The 21982-nt window shown below is 36.7% G+C and overlaps 1 protein-coding gene across 1 annotated transcript in view; it reads right to left on the reverse strand.

Annotated features, from left to right (window-relative positions):
- The window catches only part of MAPK10 (mitogen-activated protein kinase 10), a 171232-nt gene extending 149537 nt beyond the window's left edge, over positions 1-21695 (reverse strand). The window contains 1 exon segment of the mRNA XM_022561669.3: positions 21438-21695. Coding sequence (XP_022417377.2) covers positions 21438-21503 — 66 coding nt within the window. The 5' untranslated portion in view covers positions 21504-21695.
- Between the last annotated feature and the right edge of the window lie 287 nt (positions 21696-21982).

Below are 21982 nucleotides of genomic sequence, written 5' to 3' on the forward strand. Positions count from 1 at the left end.
CCATGCAGTCTTATCATGACTATAAAGTTCAAATATAAACTTTTCTCTAAAAATAAGCCCATGGGGCTTCCCTGGTGGTGCAGTGGTTGAGGGTCCGCCTGCTGATGCAGGGGACACGGGTTCGTGCCCCGGTCCGGGAAGATCCCACATGCCGCAGAGCGGCTGGGCCCATGAGCCATGGCCGCTGAGTCTGCGCGTCCGGAGCCTGTGCTCCGCAACAGGAGAGGCCACAACAGTGAGAGGCCGGCGTATCGCAAAAAAAATTTTTTAAATAAATAAATTTAATAAATAACTAAAAATAAGCCTATGAAAATATGCCATCAAGCACACTACGGAAAAATATTATCAATGCAGAAGAGATTTTTCACCCGTTATATGTTTTAGTATATTCCTATTCAGATCACAGAACTGATGATTTGAACCCAAGACAGGAAGAATCAGAAATTCGTACTGGGAAGGCATGACTGGCCAATAGTTTAAGTCAGGGATTCTGAAGTTTTAATATGGATCAGAACTACCTGAGGAGCTTGTAAAACATAGATTGTTGAGTCCCACTGAAAAGTTTCTGATTCAGTGGGACTAAGATAAGACCAAGAGTTTGTATTTCTAACAAGTTCCACACTTCGAGAACCACTGTTTTAGAGAACAGTAAGAGATGTCACATTCAAAAAAGGCTAGTTGGAGTGGCAAAAACTGGAGGAAATGCAGGTCAAACCAAGTAAACAAAGGATGTGGAAGTTAAAAATAATGCCATGATGACTTTCCTTGGTATCAGCACCTCTATAAGCAGACCCAGCTGTCATTTTCCCTGGGATGTGTTTTCCTATCTCACAATTACAATAGAGTGTCCAGTCAATTTTCTCTCAATTATCTCATGAAAATAAACATTCCATCATCTATTTATATTAAATTTATACTAAAACATTTGGGAAGAATGTATGAAACTCACAGGTATTCATAAATGCTTGTCAAAATGAAAAGTGTTTTTCCAGAGAAAAAATTAAGATGTTGATTAAATTAATTATAAATCAGAAATGTTATATTAAAAATGAAAAACATCACAGTGGTGACTTTTGGAGATCAATACGGCTCAAAATAACTACAGATTTAGAATAGTCTATTCTACCATTGATTCAAATTAATTTTAAAAGTAACTTATTCCCCCACTGAATATTAATCTTATATTTAAATGACTCAATGATTTATTTTATATTGACATAATAAAATTTTCTTTGAAAAAATTCAAAGCAAACTCATTTCCTCCCTGCCCCCTATCTGCCAAAAAAATTTTAAGCTAAATTCAAAGAAGATTTTATTGCTGCTGGCAGTCTGATAGGCAGAGAGGAAATTTGAATATAATCTGTTCTGTGAAAAGACAGCATATTACACAGACCTATAAGAAAGGGCTTGTGTCATGATTCCTATCATCAGTTCAGGTGCTAGCCCATAGCTATGGAGTTTGAAAAGAAAGATGTCCCACATTACTGATCTTATCCTGCCGGTGTCCAAAGCTTTGATTGCATTTTTCTCAGACTTAATAACCTGTATTTCACTCCCTCCCCATTTTCACTTGTGCATGACTGGCCTGTGTTACTGCTAGTGAGTTCCTGAACAGGAAACATTAAGGTTTAAGAATTTTTAGATGTTAAGCTTCCTTAGTTTCTCTTGAATAAAACTTTCAGTTTCAGCTGAAAAGAGCACCAAGCCTGATTAGTTCTGCACTTAGCACCTATGAAACCAAGTCATTTTATTCCTTCATTCATTTATTATTTATATTCTGTGTGGTTTCAAAAAAGATTTGTGCAGCTCATCATAAAAGATATAGAAACAATAAAACCATTAAATCCAGTTTTAAGAATAAATGTCAAATAAAGCAGGCTAAGAGATGACTGTTTTACCAGAAGACTTAAGTTTTGAACATCTACTGTCTTGAGCACAAAAGTTAGTGTCATGCTTCCAGCAAGCCAAAGGAAAAACATGACAACAACAAGACCACAGTGAGTGGCACATTTTGATTCATTAATTTCATAAAGTATACCATACAGTAGTTCATAGGAAAGGTAAAATTTCTCTAGCACTCAACCCCAGGAAAAAATATTCAGTAGTTCTTTACATAATAACCCTGGAATCAAACAACAGGCAGTAGATACAGTATTTTTTCATCAAAGACATAGAAATATGCTTCATATGATATCACCGCTCAATAAGACAAGGGGAGAAAGAAAGGTGAACCAGCATTAGTCACTTATCTAGTAAAGGTGAACTTTGTATTCTGTTAAATACTATATTTAACACTAACAGCAGATGAGGAAAGTGGCATACAGAGCTGTTAATTGGCTCAAAGTCTTGGAACTATTGATTAGTGCTATCAATTAATATGAATTAAAGTTTGTCCAACTCCAAAACATGTGTTCTTCTTTTACTAAACCATTCACTAGTTCAGCTAAAATAACTTAGAACAGTGATGTGGTTTCTTATGATAAGGTGAGCTGTAGGAATAGAGCTTGAGAGAGATTAGTGAATAACACATCCTTCTCTTTCATTTATCAATTGTCTCAGCCTGGAGTTTGAACATAACACTAAACAATTCAGGGCTGAAGTAGACAGTCTTGTGTTGTTGATGGAAAGCTGGATTTTCAGAGCTGCCTAGAATTTGTTAAATGTTTATAGAGCACCTACTATATGCCAGGCACTACTGAAGATGCTATGGATGTAACATTGATCTAGCTCAACAGGATAGCTAAGATGAATTCGCTACAAAATGCATCTCCAGAAAATGAACTGGTCAATCTGTTGGGTATTATTTTGTCGTTTGGATACTGAAAAGTATCTGCCAAAAGTAGTGATTCTGCTTTTGACACAAATGATATTGAGCTCTTCAGTCTTACAGTTATGGCCAGCATGTTGAGTTGCTCTTGCCCCTCCAAGATTGTTATATAAAGTCAGCAGAAACAATGCCTGCTACTCTGTTTGTTATGGCAGAAAGGCATGCGTTCAATCCATTTAAAATCCGAATCAAATTACCTACATATTAGTTTTAAAGAGGGATATCTGAGATAATCCTTAACGACATTAAGGATTAGATTTTGTTTTGTCCTGAGTATATTTTCCCCATTCAACTTCTTGAAGTGTTACTCTTCAAGGAGGATTACAGTGTGGAATCTACATCACTTTTATGTTGGTTGGCCCAGAGATGGTTACTCTGTGGAATCAATGGCTTATTATAAATCAGTAATGCAGTAAAAACTCTAAGACTTACATTATGTTTAATCACAATTTTCAATTATGTGAAAAAGCACATAAGAGTAATCAATAGTAGAGCAGGCAGGCATGGCTTCTGCCTGCCTGTTCTTTTTATATAAAGGAAGACAGCTAGTACTGTTTGAATACCTCCTAAGCACCAAGCTAGTATTAGGACCAGATGCTGTGCTGGGTGTCTAATAAATCATTTCATGTAAGACTTAGTATTCTCATTTTGAACTTGAGAAATCCTAGAGTGAGGATTTCAGCAAAGGGTAAAAATTCAGCTTTTATTTAAGAATCCTTACTGTGAGGCCTTGGGCAAGCTTTTTACAATCTTAGCCCTAGTGTCATTATTTATGGAATGAGGGCAGTACATGCATATCTTGGAGAAATTGCGAGTTTTGTTCCAGATCACCACAATAAAGTGAGTCACACGAATTTTTTGGTTTCCCAGTGCAAATAAAAATTAGGCTAACACTATACTGTAGTCTGTTAAGTATAAAAAAAATACATACCTTAACTTTAAAATATTTTATTGCTGAAAAATGCTAACCATAATGAGCCTTCAGCGAGTCATAATCTTTTAGCTGGTGGAAGCTCTTGCCTCAATGTTGATGCTGCTGACTGAGAGGGTGGTGGTTGCTGAAGGTTGGTGAGGCTGTGGAAACTTCTCAAAATAAGATAACAGTAAAGTCTGCCACATCGATTGACTTCCTTTTACGAATGATTTTTCTGTAGCATGCAAAACAATTTGATGGCATTTTACCCACAGTAAAACTTCTTTCAAAGTTGGAGTCAATCCTCTCAAATCTTGCTGCTGCTTTATCAACTAAGTTTATGTTATATTCTAAATCCTTTGTTGCCATTTCAACAATCTTCACAGCATAATCACCAGGAGTAGTTTCCTTCTCAAGAAACTACTTTCTTTGTTCATCTGTAAGAAGCAGCTCCTCATCTGTTAAAGTTTTATCATGAGAGTGCAGCAATTCAATCACATCTTCAAGCTCCACTTCTAATTCTAGTTCTCTTGCTATTTCCACCATATCTGCAGTTACTTCCTCAACTGAAGTCTTGAACCCTTCAAAGTTATCCATGAGGGTTAAAATCAACTTCTTCCAAACTCCTGTTAAATTGATATTTTGACCTCTTCCCTTGAATCACAAATTTTCTTAATGACATCTAGAATGGTGAATCCTTTCCAGAAGGTTTTCAATCTACTTTGCCCAGATCCATCAGAGGAATCGCTGTCTATGGCAGCTATGTCCTTACAAAATGTCTTAAATAATAAGACTTGAAACTGGATATTATTTCTTGATCCATGGACTACAGAATGGATGTTGTATTAGCAGGCATGAAAACAACATTAATTTCATCTCCATCAGAGCTCTTGGGTGACCAGGTGCATTGTCAATGAGCAGTAATATTTCAAAAGGAATCTTTTTTCTGAACAGTAGGTCTCAACAGTGGGATTAAATTATTCAGTAAACCATATTGTAAACAGATGTGCTGTCATCTAGGCCTTGTTCCATTTTAGAGCACAAGTAGTGTAGATTTAGCATCATTCTTAAGGGCCCTAGAACTTTTGCAGTGGCAAATGAGCTCTGGCTTCAACTTAAAGTTACCAGGTATATTAGCCCCTAACAAAAGAGTCAGCCTGTCCTTTGAAGATTTGAAGTCAGGCGTTGACTTCTCCTCTATAGCTATGAAAGTCCTAAATGGCATCCTCTTCTAATAGACGGCTGTTTCGTCTCTGTTGACAATCTGTTGTTCAGTATCACCACCTTCATTAATTATCTTAGCTAGATCTTCTGGATAACTTGCTGCAGCTTCTACATCAGCACTTGCTGCTTCATCTTGCACTTTAATGTTAAGAAGATAGCTTCTTTTCGTAAACCTCATGAACCAACCTCTGCTAGCTTCAAACTTTTCTCCTGTAGCTTCCTCATTTCTCTCAGCCTTCATAGAATTGAAGGGAGTTAGGGCCTTTCTCTAGATTGGGTTTTGGCTTAAGGGAATGTTGTAACTGGTTTGGTCTTCTATCTAGACCACTAAAACTTTCTCCATATCAGCAATAAGGATGTTTCATTTTCTTATCATTTGTGTGTTCACTGGAGTAGTGATTTTAATTTCCTTCAAGAACTTTTCCTTTGTATTCAAAACTTGGCTAACTATTTGGCACAAGAGGCTTAGCTTTTGGCCTATATCAGCTTTCAATGCCTTCCTCACTAAACTTAATCATTTCTAGCTTTCAATTCAAAGTGAGAGACATACAACACCTCCTTTCACTTGAATACTTAGAAGGCATTGTAAGATTATTAATTGGCCTAATTTCAATATTTTTGTGTCTCAGGGAATAGGGAGGCACAAGGAGAGGGAGAAAGACAGGGGGACAGCCTGTCGGTGGAGCAGTCAGAACACACATTTATCAATTAAGGTCCTCATTTTAAATGGGCCCAGTTCATTGTGCCCCCAAAAATAATTACAATAGTAATATCAAATATCACCAATCACAGAATATAATAACAAATATAATAATAATTTAGAAGTTTGAAATACTGTGGGAATTACCAAAATGTGACACAGAGACACAAAGTGAGCAAATGCTGTTAGAAAAATGGCACTAATACAGTTGCTCAATGCAGGGTGGCCACAAAACTTCAATTTGTAAAAAAATAGTACCTGTGAAGTACTATAAAGTGAAGCACAATGCAACAAGGTATGCCTGTAATCTACTTCTTTTGATTAGTGGGAGAGTTAAATGTGATAATCTATGTAAAGCTCTTAGCATGGTATAAGCTTACAGGAAACTCTCAACAAAGTTGTTTGTTGTTGGGCTTCCCTGGTGGCACAGTGGTTAAGAATATGCCTAGCAGTGCAGCGGACATGGGTTCGAGCCCTGATCTGGGAAGATCCCACATGCCGTGGAGCAACCAAGCCCGTGTGCCACAACTACTGAGCCTGCACTCTACAGCCCATGAGCCACAACTACTGAAGCCCGTGTGCCTAGATCCCGTGATCCCCAACAAGAGAAGCCACAGCAATGAGAAGCCCATGCACCACAACAAAGAGTAGCCCCCATTCACCTCAACTATAGAAAGCCCATGCACAACAATGAAGACCCAATGCAGCCAAAAATAAATAAAATTAATTTATTTTTTAAAAAGTTGTTTGTTATTATTATTACTATCACTACTACTACAGTTATCATTATTATTGAGAAGTTAGATAACATTTAAAGACATAGCTAATTAGTAGTTTTAGAATGTTTTTAGCCGAAAGTTGGCCTGGGCCATAGTGCCATCCCAAGACACTATGATACTGCTATAAAATCAATGTATAACCAACAGGGTTCAGAATGGTCAGGTAATAAAATACTTTTCTGTGTTTTCATTTGTGGTGAAGACAGTTGCTATGTGGGTACCCACATGCTCTACTACATTTCCCAGCTCCCTTGCAGTTCTGTTGGGGCCAAGTTGCTGTATCTGGCCAGTGGACTACATGAAGAAGTGGCAGGTATCATCTAAATGCAGAGGCATTTAAGAGGTGTGCCTCTACAATCCACCTCTTTCCACACTGTGATGTCTTAACTGGACATCACAAGATGGCAGTTCCTGAGTCACAAGATGACAGAAGACAAAATTCCTAAGTCACCAGACAGAGGAGAGTCCTTACCAACCTGTTCTAGACTTTGTATAACAGGAAATAAATTTTTGTTCTAATAAGTTACTGAGATTTGAGGTCTATCCACTATTGCAGTATGTTTTTCATTCAATAAATTTTTTTTTTGGCCTTACAATGTGCCAAGTAATGTTCTAAGCACTGAGAACATAAAGCTCCTGTCCTCATGGAGCTTAATATTAAATTGTCCCTTACAGGATCAAAGTTAGAATGCCGGCTTCATTATCACAATGATCTAACTACTAAGCTAATCACCTTGAATTCTATGTACACTTCTGATCTGCATATCTGCAATTTGTCTTTAATAAAGAAAAAAGAAGCATAAAATAGGCAATAATAAGAGGTATTATATAATCAAGATGGGACAAAATTTCAAGGTTAATAAATAACGGTTAATTTAAAAAAAATACTTTCTCAGGGTAGGAGGAAAAGTTGTTTCATCATAAGGAGAATAAAAATTCATTTAAGAATCAAAATGTTTAAAGTGAGTTATCTGGATTTCACTGACTTATCTCTAAAACACGCTTTTGTTTTTTTGGAAGGGAAAATTGAAATGCTACATTTAAGAACACGGAACATCGGACTTTCAAGATGGTGGCGGAGTAAGACGTGGATATCACCTTCCTCCCTACGAATACATCAAAAATACATCTACATGTGGAACAACTCCTACAGAACACCTACTGAATGCTGGCAGAAGATCTCAGACTTCCCAAAAGGCAAGAAAATCTCCATGTATCTGGGTAGGGCAAAAGAAAAAACAGTGACAAAAGAATAGGGATGGGACCCATACCTCTGGGTGGGAGCTGTGAAGGAGGAAAAGTTTCCATACATTAGGAAGCCCCTTCACTGGCGGAGATGGTGGGTGTGTGGGGGGGAAGTTTCAGAGCCATGGAGGAGAGCGCAGCAACAGGGGTGCAGAGGGCAAAGCAGAGAGATTCCCACACAGAAGATCGGTGGCGACCAGCACCAAGCAGCCTGAGATGCTTGTCTGCTCACCCACTGGGGCAGGTTGGGGCTGGGAGCTGAGGCTCAGGCTTTGGAGGTCAGACCCCAGGGAGAGGACTGGGGTTGTCTGTATGAAGACAGAGTGAAGGAAGCTAGTGCTCCTCAGCTAGCTGGGAAAGAGTCCAGGAAAATGTCTGGACCTGCTGGAGAGGCAAGAGACCTTTGTTTTGACATGTGTGAGGAGAGGGGATTCCTTCCCAGTGTGCCCACAGAAAGCAGAGCACTGCCTAAGCAAGCTCCAGAGACAGGCGTGAGCCGCAGCTATCAGTTCAGACCCCAGAGACTGGCATGAACTGCTAACTCTGTGGCTGCTGCCACCAAGAGTCCTTGTGTGCCAGGGCAGGTCACTAACACCACCACCCCGGAGCGTATGCAGCACACCACTGCCAGGGTCACAAGATCCAGGGACAACTTCCCTGAGAGAACACACGGTGCACCTCAGGCTGTTGCAACGTCATGCCGGCCTCTGCTGCCACAGGCTCACCCCACATTCCGATTATGACTACTATACTCCTCCCTAACCCGAGCCTGAGTGAGCAAGAGAGCCCTAATCAGCTGCTGCTTTAACACCCTCCTGTCTGGGCAGGGAACAGACACCTGAGGGAGACCTACTTGCAGAGGTGGGGCCAAAACCAAAGCTGAACCCCAGGAGCTGTGTGAACAAAGAAGAGAAAGGGATATTTCTCCCAGCAGCCTCAGGAGCAGCAGATTAAATACCCACAGTCAACTTGATAGACCCTGAATCTGAAGAATACCTGAATAGACAATGAATGTTTGCAAAATTGAGGCAGTGGACTTTGGGAGCAACTGCAGACTTGGGGTTTGCCTTCTGCGTCTAATTTGTTTCTGGTTTTATTTTTATCTTAGTATAGTATTTAGTGTTTATCATTGATGGATTTGCTTATTGGTTTCATTGCTCTCTTCCTTTTTTTAATATATATATTTTTTCCTTTTTTTCTTAGTGTGTATGTATATGCCTCTTTGTGTGATTTTGTCTGTACAGGTTTGCTTTACCATTTATACTAGGGTTCTGTTGGTTTTGTTTTTGTTTTTGTTTTTTTGTTATTCTCTCTTGCTTTTCTTCTGAGCCGTGTGGCTGGCAGGATCTTGGTGCTCCAGCTGGGGGTCAGGCCTGAGTCTTTGAGGTGGGAAGGCCAAGCCCAGGACATTGGACCACAAGTAACTTCCCGGCCCCACATAATATCAATTGGCAAGAGCTCTCCCAGAGATCTTCTCAACACTAAGACCCAGCTCCATCCAATGGCCAGCAAGCTCCAGTGCTCAACGCCTCATGTCAAACAACTAGTAAGACAGGAACACAACCCCACCTATTAGCAGAGAGGCTGCCTAAAGTCATACTAAGTTCACAGACACTGCAAAACACACCACCGGATGCAGCCCTGCCCACTAGAAGGACAAGATACACCCCACCCATCAGAACACAGGCACCAGTCCCCTCCACCAGGAAGCCTACATAACCCACTGAACCAACATCATCCACTGGGGTCAGACACCAAAAACAATGGGAAGTATGAACCTGCAGCCTGTGAAATGGAGCCCCCAAACACAGTAAGTAAAACAGAATGAGAAAACAGAGAAATATGCAGCAGATGAGGAGCAAGGTAAAAACCCACCAGACCTAACAAATGAAGAGGAAATAGGCAGTCTACATGAAAAAGAATTCAGAGTAATGATAGCAAAGATGATCCAGAATCTTGGAAATAGAATGGAGAAAATACAAGAAACATTTAACAAGAATCTAGAAGAACTAAAGAGCAAACAAACAATGATGAACAACACAATAAATGAAATTAAAAATACTCTAGAAGGAATCAATAGCAGAATAACTTGGCAGAAGAACGGATAAGTGACCGGGAAGATAAAATAGTGGAAATAACTGTCACAGAGCAGAATAAAGTAAAAATAATGAAAAGAATTGAGGACAGTCTCAGAGACCTCTGGGGCAACATTAAACACACCAACATTCGAAGTATAGGGGTCCCAGAAGAAGAAGAGAAAAAGAAAGGGTCTGACAAAATATTTGAAGAAATTATAGTTGAAAACTTCCCTAACATAGAAAAAAAATAGTCAATCAAGTGCAGAAAGCTCAGAGAGTTCCATAAAGGATAAATTCAAGGAGAAACACGCCAAGAAACATATTAATCAAACTATCAAAACTTAAATACAAAGAAAAAATATTAAAAGCAGCAAGGGAAGAGCAACAAATACTATACAAGGGAATCCCCATAAGGTTAACAGCTGATCTTTCTGCAGAAACACTACAAGCCAGAAGGGAGTGGCAGGACATATTTAAAGTGATGAAAGAGAAAAACCTACAACCAAGATTACTCTAACCAGAAAGGATCTCATTTAGATTTGACAGAGAAATTAAAACCCTTAGAAACAAAAAAAACTTAAGAGAATTCAGCACCACCAAACCACCATTACAACAAATCCTAAAGGTATTTCTCTAGGCAGGAAACACAAGTGAAGGAAAAGAACTACAATAACAAACCCAAAAGAATTAAGAAAATGGAAACAGGAACATACATATTGATAATTACCTTAAATGTAAAGGGATTAAATGCTCCCACCAAAAGACACAGACTGGCTGAATGGATACAAAAATAAGACCCATATATATGCAGTCTACAAGAAACCCACTTCATACCTAGGGACACACACAGACTGAAAGTGAGGGGATGGAAAAAGATATTCCATGCAAATGGAAATCAAAAGTAAGCTGGAGTAGTAATTCTCAAATCAGATAAAATACACTTTAAAATAAAGACTATTACAAGAGGCAAAGAAGGACACTACATAATGATCAAAGGATCAATCCAAGAAGAATATATAACAATTGTAAATATTTATGCACCCAACATAGGAGCACCTCAATATACAAGGCAAATGCTAACAGCCATAAAAGGGGAAATTGACAGTAACACAATCACAGTAAAGGACTTTAACACCCCACTATCACCAAAGACAGATCATCCAAAATGAAAATAAATAAGGAAACACAAGCTTTAAAAGACACATTAAAACAGATAGACTTAATTGATATTTATAGGACATTCCACCCAAAAGCAACAGAATACACTTTCTTCTCAAATGCTCATGGAACATTCTCCAGGATAGATCATGCCTTGGGTCATAAATGAAAACTTGCAAAATTTAAGAAAATTGAAATCGTATCAAATATCTTTTCTGACCACAAAGCTATGAGACTAGACATCAATTACAGGAAAAAATCTGTAAAAAACACAAAAACATGGAGGCTAAACAATACGCTACTAAATAACCAAAAGATCACTGAAGAAATCAAAGAGGAAATCAAAAAATGCCTAGAAAAAAATGACAATGAAAACACAACAAGCCAAAACCTATGGGATGCAGCAAAAGCAGCTCTAAGAGGGAATTTTACAGCAATACAATCTTACCTCAAGAAACAAGAAACATTTCAAATAAACAACCTAACTTTACACCTAAAACAATTAGAGAAAGAAGAAAAAAAAACCCAAAGCTAGCAGAAGGAGAGAAATCATAAAAATCAGATCAGAAATAAATGAAAAAGAAATGAAGGAAATAGTAGCAAAGATCAATAAAACTAAAAGGTGGTTCATTGAGAAGATAAACAAAATTGATAAGCCATTAGCCAGACTCATCAAGAAAAAAAGAGAGAAGTGTCAAATCAATAGATTAGACATGAAAAAGGAGAAGAAACAACTGACACTGCAGAAATACAAAGGATCATGAGAGATTACTAGAAGCAACTATATGCCAATAAAATGGACAACATAAAAGAAATGGACAAATTCTTAGAAAAGCACAACCTTCTGAGACAGAAACCAGGAAGAAATAGAAAATATAAACAGTCCAATAACAAGCACTGAAATTGAAACTGTGATTAAAAACCTTCCAACAAAAGAAAGCCCAGGACCAGATGGCTTCACAGGCAAATTCTATCAAATATTTAGAGAAGAGCTAACACCTATCCTTCTCAAACTCTTCCAAAATATAGCAGAGGGAGGAACACTCCCAAATTCAATCTATGAGGCCACCATCACCCGGATACCAAAACCAGACAAAGATGTCACAAAGAAAGAAAACTACAGGCCAATATCACTGATGAAAATAGATGCAAAAATCCTCAACAAAATACTAGCAAACAGAATCCAACAGCACATTAAAAGGATCATACACCACGATCACGTGGGGTTTATCCCAGGGATGCAAGGATTCTTCAAATCAATCAATGTCATACACCATATTAACAAATTGAAGAATAAAAACCATATGATCATTTCAATCGATGCAGAAAAAGCTTTTCACAAAAATCAACACCCATTTATGATAAAAGCCCTCCAGAAAGTAGGCACAGAGGGAACTTACCTCAACATAATAAAGGCCATATATGACAAACCCGCAGCCAACATTGTCCTCAATGGTGAAAAACTGAAACCATTTCCACTAAGATCAGGAAGAAGGCAAGGCTGCCCACTCTCACTACTATTATTCAACATAGTTTTGGAAGTTTTAGCCACAACAATCAGAGAAGAAAAAGAAATAAAAGGAATCCAAATCAGAAAAGAAGTGAAGCTGTCACTGTTTGCAGATGACATGACACTATTTATGGTGAAGCCTAAAGATGCCACCAGAAAACTACTACAGCTAATCAATGAATTTGGTAAAGTAGCAGGATACAAAATTAATGCACAGAAATCCCTTGCATTCCTATACATGAATGATGAAATATCTGAAAGTGAAATTAAGGGAACACTCCCATTTATCATTGCAACAAAAAGAATAAAATATCTAGGAATAAACCTACCTAAGGAGACAAAAGACCTGTATGCAGAAAACTATAAGACACTGATGAAAGAAATTAAAGATGATACAAACAGATGGAGAGATATACCACAATCTTTGATTGGAAGAATCCACGTTGTGAAAATACTCTACTACCCAAAGCAATCTACAGATTCAGTGCAATCCCTATCAAACTCCCACTGGCATTTTTCACAGAACTAGAACAAAAACTTTCACAATTTGTACAGAAACACAAAAGACCCCAAATAGCCAAAGCAATCTTGAGAAAGGAAAATGGAGCTGGAGGAATCACGCTCCCTGACTCCAGAGTATACTACAAAGCTACAGTAATCAAGACAGTATGGTACTGGCACAAAAACAGAAATATAGATCAATGGAACAGGAAAGAAATCCCAGAGAAAACCCATGCACGTATTGTCACCTTATTTTTGAAAAAGGAGGCAAGAATATACAATGGAGAAAAGACAGCCTCTTCAATAAGTGGTCCTGGGAAAACTGGACAGCTACATATAAAAGAATGAAATTAGAACACTCCCTAACTCCATAGACAAAAATAAACACAAAATGGATTAAAGACATCAATGTAAGCCCAGACACTATCAAACTCTTAGAGGAAAACATAGGCAGAACACTCTATGACATAAATCACAGCAAGATCCTTTTTGACCCACCTCTTAAGAAATGGAAATAAAAACAAAAATAAACAAATGGGACGTAATGAAACTTAAAAGCTTTTGCACAGCAAAGGAAACCATAAACAAAACGAAAAGACAGCCCTCAGTATGGGAGAAAATATTTGCAAATGAAGCAACTAACATAGGATTAATCTCCAAAATTTACAAGCAGCTCATGCAGCTCAATATCAAAAAAACAAACAACCCAATCCAAAAATGGGTGGAAGACCTCAGTAGACATTTTTCCAAAGAAGATATACAGATTGCCAACAAACACATGAAAAGATGCTCAGCATCACTAATCATTAGAGAAATGCAAATCAAAACCACAGTGTGGTTTCACCTCACACCACTCTGAATGGCCATCATCAAAAAATGTACAAATAATAAATGCTGGAGAGGGTGTGGAAAAAAGGGAACCCTCTTGCATTGTTGATGGGAATGTAAATTGATAAAGCCACTATGGAGAACAGTATGGAGATTCCTTAAAATACTACAAATAGAACTACCATATGACCCAGCAATCCCACTGCTGGGCATATACCCTGAGAAAACCATAATTCAAAAAGAGTCATGTACCAAAATGTTCACTGAACCTCTATTTACCATATACAGGACATGGAAACAACCTACGTGTCCATCAACAGATGATGGATAAAGAAGATGTGGCACACATATACAATGGAATATTATTCAGCCATAAAAAGGAATGAAACTGAGTTATTTGTAGTGAGGTGGATGGACCTAGAGGCTGTCATACAGAGTGAAGTAAGTCAGAAAGAGAAAAACAAATACCGTATGCTAACACATATATATGGAATCTAAAAAAAAAAAAAAAAAAAGGTTCTAATGAACCTACGGGCAGGGCAGGAATAGACACAGACGTAGAGAATGAACTTGTGGACACGGGGTAGGGGAAGGGTAAGCTGGGACAAGGTGAAGAGTAGCATTATCATATATACACTACCAAATGTTAAAAAGATACCTAGTGGGAAGCAGCTGCATAGCACAGGGAGATCAGCTTGGTGCTTTGTAACCACCTAGAGGAGTGGGATGGGAGGGTGGGAGGGAGGCACAAGAGGGAGGGGATATGGGGATATATGTATACATATAGCTGATTCACTTTGTTATACAGCAGAAACTAATACAACATTGTAAAGCAATTATACTCCAGTAAAGATGTTAAAAAAAAAATTTCTGAATCAAAGTGGAACTAAAATATACATTATTTTTAAAAAATATGGAACATTAAAGTCTTATTTTCATTTATACCATAAAGAATATTATTCTTAAATCCTATATGATATTATTATCGTTCTCTCATTGTACAATCATAAAAAGATCTAATTTATACCTAATTTTAGTAATTACACATTCTTCAACATATTGGTTTTCTTCTCTTAAATATGCATTTTGTAACTACCTTGCCTTTTTTTAGAATGAGTTAGAGATGTATCGAGTAAACAGCCAAATAAATATTCACCTTTAGAGAAGGTGAACAATAGAAGAGTTGAATGACACATTCCTGATTAGTACTGGTTTTAGAACTCAGAACAAAAGTGGACATTATTTTTCTTAACCTACTGAAAATGTCAGCCTTTGCTTATCACACACCACAACCTCAGAAAATGTCTGTGCAGGAAAGCAAAATCATCACTTAATATATTTTCTAAAGTCTTAACATCCAAAGGGTAATAAATTAAAACAGTGTATTTAAGGAATTAGTTGATTTCTTAGGAACACTTATATAGATTAAAATGAAATCTACAATTTGGTGCTTTTCTGACACAGCATTATTAACTATACACTGAAAAACCACAGATAATTCTGGGATATTTTACAGCATAACAATTTTGACAGATATAAGTGATAACTTCACTTAAACTGATTACTACCTCAACCATAATTAAACTCATAGTATTAAGTTACATTTACATTCAGGTCAAGATCGTTCAAGAAGAAGTCAAGTCCGAACTTTATGTGCTTCAAGCAAACCAAACACATACTCATAAACTAATACAGAGAAGTTCATCATTACAGAACCAAATCTTAAGTAGGACCTGTACATTTTTTGTTAGATAAGATCTAGTAACATAACTGAATCTATTTATTAACTGGAATAACTTAATAAATCTTAAGAAAAAAACTGCCCAAGGTAGAAGACACAAATGTAACACTAAATTTACTCTTTTGAAATTTGCTGAAGAGTTAAGTTTTTATTTATTTAGAACAGCCATCATCTGTGGCTAGGAAAATTATTATATATACACACATATTGCTTTTGTTATCCAGACATTAGAGTAGCAAAATAACATTTAGTTAACAAGTCAATTCATCTAGTAATATTTTATATCTATTATAAGAAAAGCATTGCTTTAACTAGAAAAAATTCAACATGCTCAGTCTTGGCTATCATATCTAACAAGGTGCTATACCAAAAAACACTAAGACCTCAAAAAACACTGAAGAACAATTTTGTTAGTAAGAGCTCTACAAAGAGACTGCTATTTCTGTCATATCCCCAGTAATATTTTAGACCTTATATATCACAACTGTCCTTTGGAATATATATAAAAGTCTTCTTTTTTTCCTACTGGTGACCAATAGAATCTTAAGCTTCTTTGCATTTAATCATAGTATTTTTTTCTTAGTTATATTTAGCTGCTACTCACTTCAGTCAAAACACTGTATAACTGATAGAAGATTTTAAAAAGTTCATAATGGGACTAGAGAAAGACCTTCTAGTATAATGGCTGAGATTTCCAATCCCAGAATAAAACATAATTGAATTCTGTCTTGGTAATTAATGGCACTCTAAAGATTAAATGAAATAAAATCTTAGTGGTCATCATACATAGTAAGCATTTGGTAAGTATTGGGGTGTTTTCTTTTCTCACTTGTTATTTTTTAGCCCATAGTTACCACTGAGGTTTTTAACTCAAAGCAGAATAGGTTTTCCTTATGTTTATAAGCCTAGCCACTCTCTACTGTGCTTTAGAGTAGACAGTGTGTTCTTTGAGGAGAGTAACCATACTCACCCTGTATCCCTAATTTCTACAAGTTACAGATACATGTTATAGGCACTGAGTAAAGATGTGCTGAATAAATGAATGATGGAATCAATAAATAATCAGTCGATGTGTAGATGTCTCATTGCATAGACAATGTAAGAAGGCATGAAGAGTTTCTATGTCCTAACAGAAAGAAGCCCACTGAGCTCAGTCCCTTTATTTCTAGTGTTACTTAGACTCATAATTGTTGATTCACTGATTTGAACCTTCTATCTCTCAGGCTTTCTGAAAATCAAGAAATCATTTTAAATGATTCATAACCAACTCATGCATCAGTAAACATTTAGAGAGGACAATAAGTTAATAACTTTTTAGAGAAATATTAGACTAACACTGATTTATGATTAGCAAATTAACCAAAATGCAATTAAATATATTAATATACACTTACAAGATGGTAAGATGTTGAGAAGTTGACTTGATTTTGAAAGGCAAGCAAATTTCCACTCAGGACACAGTGTTTTTCTGAGTTTTTATTTACTCTCTTTTACCCAAAAGCATTTATTGAACATTTACTGAATTAAGATAGAATTCCAGGCTTGGAAGACAAGGATGAAGATGCCCTGGCCCTGCCCCAGAGGAGTCACCACTGAGTGGGGAAAACACAAACCTGTACAACCAATGGTAACACAAATCAGGATGTGGTAAATGCTGTAGACACCAGTGGGTGTGCATTAGGTTTCCCAACACACATTATCTCTCTGTGTATATATTTCTTATATTTCATGTGTATAAAGCCCTGTACTATTCAGTACAGCAGAGTTCCAAAAATAGCACTTTTCACAGATTTTTTAAAAAATTCATAGAGTGAAATTTAATAGTTCTGCCCTTCTTTATTTAATTGAGAAAAGCAGGCTACGAAGGCTTACCTATTTCTCAGGAGGATCAAGAGCTTTTGCACTTTCAATTCCCTGTCAGTCTATATTTTTGTAAAGGATTCATACAAGTGCAAACTAAAGATTAGTTTTTCATCGTCTAAGACAAATTTCTCTCCAGAATATTACGAGAAACCTCTTGCCTGCAAAAGCTGCTTAATCTTTTTTAAAGAAAAAAGCAACGAAATTAATAGGAGTAGCTCAATGAATCCCATGTTCTTCAAATAATTCAACTAAGAAAAAAAGGTTAATACTACTACAGATAATGTACATATTTACTGTTGATAAATAACTACCTGGGCAATTTTATTTTCTATATTTTCTGTGATTTCTTACTGATAACAGTGAAAAAATTATAAATATGATATAATTTTTTAAAGCCACAGATTAAGACTCAAGAGACCTGAATGCTGGATACACTTGATCACTAATTGTTGACAAGTTACTTAAAGGTCTTTGTGTATTGTCTGTGTGGCAAGAAGTTGGGAGCAACCTAACTCTGCTGGAGATGGTGTTAAACACCACTGCATACCAAGGATCCATGAGATATCTCATGAAATGAGAAGCTTCCAAAGCACATAGTTTGAAAGTAAACCCAAGTAGATAATTCTGCCTCTAAAAATACAGTATTTTATTTAAATTACTGGAATACTAAATGAGGCTCAGAGCTACAGGAAAGAAAAAAAATAAACATTATCATCAAATAAAAATTCTACCCTGGGCTTCCCTGGTGGGGCAGTGGTTGGGAGTCCGCCTGCCGATGCAGGCAACACGGGTTCGTGCCCCGGTCCGGGAAGATCCCACATGCCGCGGATTGGCTGGGCCCGTGAGCCATGGTCGCTGAGCCTGCGCGTCCGGAGCCTGTGCTCCGCAACGGGAGAGGCCACAACAGTGAGAGGCCCGCGTACCGAAAAAAAAAAAAAATTCTACCCGGAAAGTAAATAAAGCACTCTGAGTCACAACTAGAAATATTCTGCTTGCTATGATATTTTTAAGTTATAGAATATGCATGTATATTTTCTAGATATCAAAAGCTCATAGTAAGCAAAAAAATCAGAGTCATTAAGAAAGTTCATGTTTCACTTCTCTTTATTCCTTTGCTTTAAAAGAACTTTTCCTAGAAATAGACATTCTGCATCTGTACCCAAATTTTGGGAGCTGATTTAAAAATAACTTCAACCTACAAAAAAACTCTTTGGATTAAAAGTAATAGCTGAAGTTTTAAGGCTTTTTTATTGATAATTTTTGAAATTCAGACTTAATCTTGAAATATGTAAAAAATAAACTTTTTTGTTTGTTTGTGGTTTGTTTCTTAAGTACTAATGCCCATGGTAAATGGCTAGGATCATGGACACTAAGAAAATGGCTCACAGTCATACAGCTTGCAAACGGTAGGCCCAGATACTTTAACCAGAAATTCAGGTCTGCTCATTTTTCACCAGGGCACTACCACAGTTTCAATTGATTGCATTAACCAAACATATATCATTCATTCATTAAGCAAATATTTGGTGCGAGCCCACACTATGCCAGATACTATTCTTAGTGCTACAGTACAGCAGTGTGCAAAAGAGACAAAATCCCAACCATGTACTGCTAATTGTTCAACAAATGGCTGGGGGTGAGAGAGAGGAGAGAACTTATCGGCAGTAATTGTTTATTTACACAATGTACATATTCCTATCATGACAAAGTTCAATCTACCAACTTGACACCATTGAACTTAAAGCTGAGAAGGGATGTGCACAATCAACTCTTGTGAGCCTATGTGAGCTCACAGCACACCACTGAAAAACAATCCCTGTCCAACTGAAAAATGCATTCTAGCAGAGAGAGAGAAGCAACATGCTAGTTACATATATAGTGTATCAGATACCAAAAAGTGTTATGGAGGGAAAAAAATAGAAAGACAGGGAAGTTGGGTAGTCGGTGTGGGGTAGGCAGTGTAGATTAGGAAGGGGCAATTTTAAATAGGATAGGCAGGAAAGACTCCCTTAAAAATGACATTTGAGCCAAGTCCTGAAGGTGGTGAAGGCGTGAGCCAAGTGGATAATAAAGGAAGAACATTTGAAGGAGGGGTGTCTGGGTGGCTACATGGCAAAGGCTTGTGTATTTATTTTAAGAATTTTTACCATAAGTGAGATGGGAAGACATCTCACTTGACTGGAAGGTTTTTTTGCTTTGCTTTTTTTTGTTTTTAACCAAGGAGTGACATGATCTCACTTATATTTTTCAAATATCACTCTTGCTGATGTCTTGAGAGTAAACCATTTGGGGGTGAGCAAAAGTGGAAGCTCTTACAATAATCCAGGTTTGGATCAGAATGGTGCTGGAGAAAACGGTGAGAAGTAGTGAGATTCCAGATATATTTTTAAAGTAGCACCAACAGAATTTGCTGACAGATTGGATGCAAATTATTGTCCAAAAGATGATTCTGAAGATTTTGCTCTAAGCAACTGGAAAGATGGATTTAGCATTTACTGAATTAGAGCAGAGCAATTTTAGAGGAAAGATCAAGGGTTTGGTTTGGTATATATATCATTTGCTATGCCTATTAGCCATCTGAGCTGAGATATAGAACAAGCAATTGGGTTTATGAGTCTGGTTTCAGGGAGAGGTTTGTGTTGGAGATATAACTGGGGAGTATTCAAGATACTGATAATATTTAAAACACTAGGACTCAATGGGAGCACCAGAAGAGTGAATGTAAATATATTTAAGATTTAGTTAGCTATTTAACAAAAATATGTTCCAGCACTGTACTCAGTGCTATGCAACTATTAGCTCACTTAATTCTCATAAACCTAGAAGGTAGGTACTATTACTTTTTTCCCTTTTTACAAATAAACTGAAGCACAGCAAGGTTAACTAACTTGCCCAAGCTCACAAGTAAATGGCTAATCAGTGGCAGATTTGGAATTTCTAAACCAAGATGTCCAGATCCAGAGTTCTAGTTAGAGAAGAGAAGTTATCTGAAAGTCTGAGGCTTTTGGCACTGCAAGAATTTACAGGCCAGGGAGATGAAACAGACAGTAAATCCCATTCATAGCACGTAACACATTTTACTTTTCCATAGAAATTCTAACTACGCTCAGGGAGAATAGATTTACCAATGTTTTGTTTCCCTTTGTATTTTTATATATTTTCTATAATCAGTATATGTTACTTCTAGAATCAGAAAATATTGTATTAAAATAATAGAAGCTGCAGAGTTTTTCTTTAAACCTGTTTCAAGGGATGCATGTCATTCTCTGTTTACAGCCCATCTTGATGATAACATGCAATGAAAATCATTACAGAAAAAAACAGAAGTGCTCTCTGCTTGGGGTATGAATAGAGTTACCATGAAATTTACTGGCCAAATAAAAATTCCTGAGAGTAAAAATGAGCACTATTAATTATGCCATGACAACAGGCTTAAGTTAGAACTACCTAAACATACTTAGAGTAGGTACAGGTGCCCCAGCTGGGCTCTTTCTTAAGAATATCACTTGTATGAACACAGGAGTGCAGACTCTTATCTGGTCCATGCACAACACCTTCTCACTAGTGTTCACTGTAGGTTAAAGATACCTTTATTAGTCATTATTGTTGTTTTATCTTTGTTATCAACTACTGGTTAGAACTGAACATCAGAAAACAAACTGAGCACTACCTACATATTATTATATTTCAGTACTAGAGATACTCTACTTGGGGCTCATAAGTTCTTGGATGAAAAATAATATCATAGACTTTAGCTAGTTTGATGAATAAAACCACATTTTAAGGATTTGAAAAAGACATATTAATGATGTTAAATCTAGTAAGAAATCACTTTATGCAGTGATCAAGTACTATATTTATAAACATTAAAAAGAATTATCTTCATTCCTATTCTAACATAAATGAACTGGGGGGAAAAAGAAGCATCTAGGTACCAGCTTCTACTTCCTAAGCTACTTTTAACATTACATAAACATTAACTTTAGTGTGGAACATTTGCAAGATGGGATGGCAAAATGGAAATACAAGTGAATATACTGTACCTTGTTTTACCTGTAAGGAACACACACCTGACAAAAGGCAATTTTCACATCCAAGGTTGGTTCACTGCAGTAGTACAATAAATGAAGGCTCATAAATACCTATAGAAAAAAATGGGGGCATGAATTTCTAAATCACCTAAAAATTCATTATTGAATAGTATAAACTTTAGTATAATTTGAATTATACACAAGGTTTCAGGCACTACATATATTCAGCATAATCCTTGTCCAGACCAGTACTAGGTACTTTTCACAAATTGTAAATATTAAATAATAAAATAAGGTTTAAAAATGTCCTATCTTCTATAATGATCAATGTCATCACAATCATAAAGACCAGATATAAGAAACTGGATATACCTAATATGTTAAAGTTAAGTACATCCTATTATAGAACACTTTCAGTTCTAGGCAACTAATTTTTAAAAATTCTCAAATACATGCTCAAGAGGATATATATATAATAAGAATATTTGTTGTAGAATAAAGGGACTATTAAATAAAATTTAATTTATAATAAAATTACAGACAGGACTTGGAATAATTGAATCAAAGCTTAGGGTATCAGCATG

Source organism: Delphinapterus leucas, chromosome 5, assembly GCF_059928025.1.
Source record: "Delphinapterus leucas isolate spDelLeu-1000000601 "Yukka" chromosome 5, BTC_Dleu_Yukka2, whole genome shotgun sequence".
NCBI classification, from domain to species: domain Eukaryota; kingdom Metazoa; phylum Chordata; class Mammalia; order Artiodactyla; family Monodontidae; genus Delphinapterus; species Delphinapterus leucas.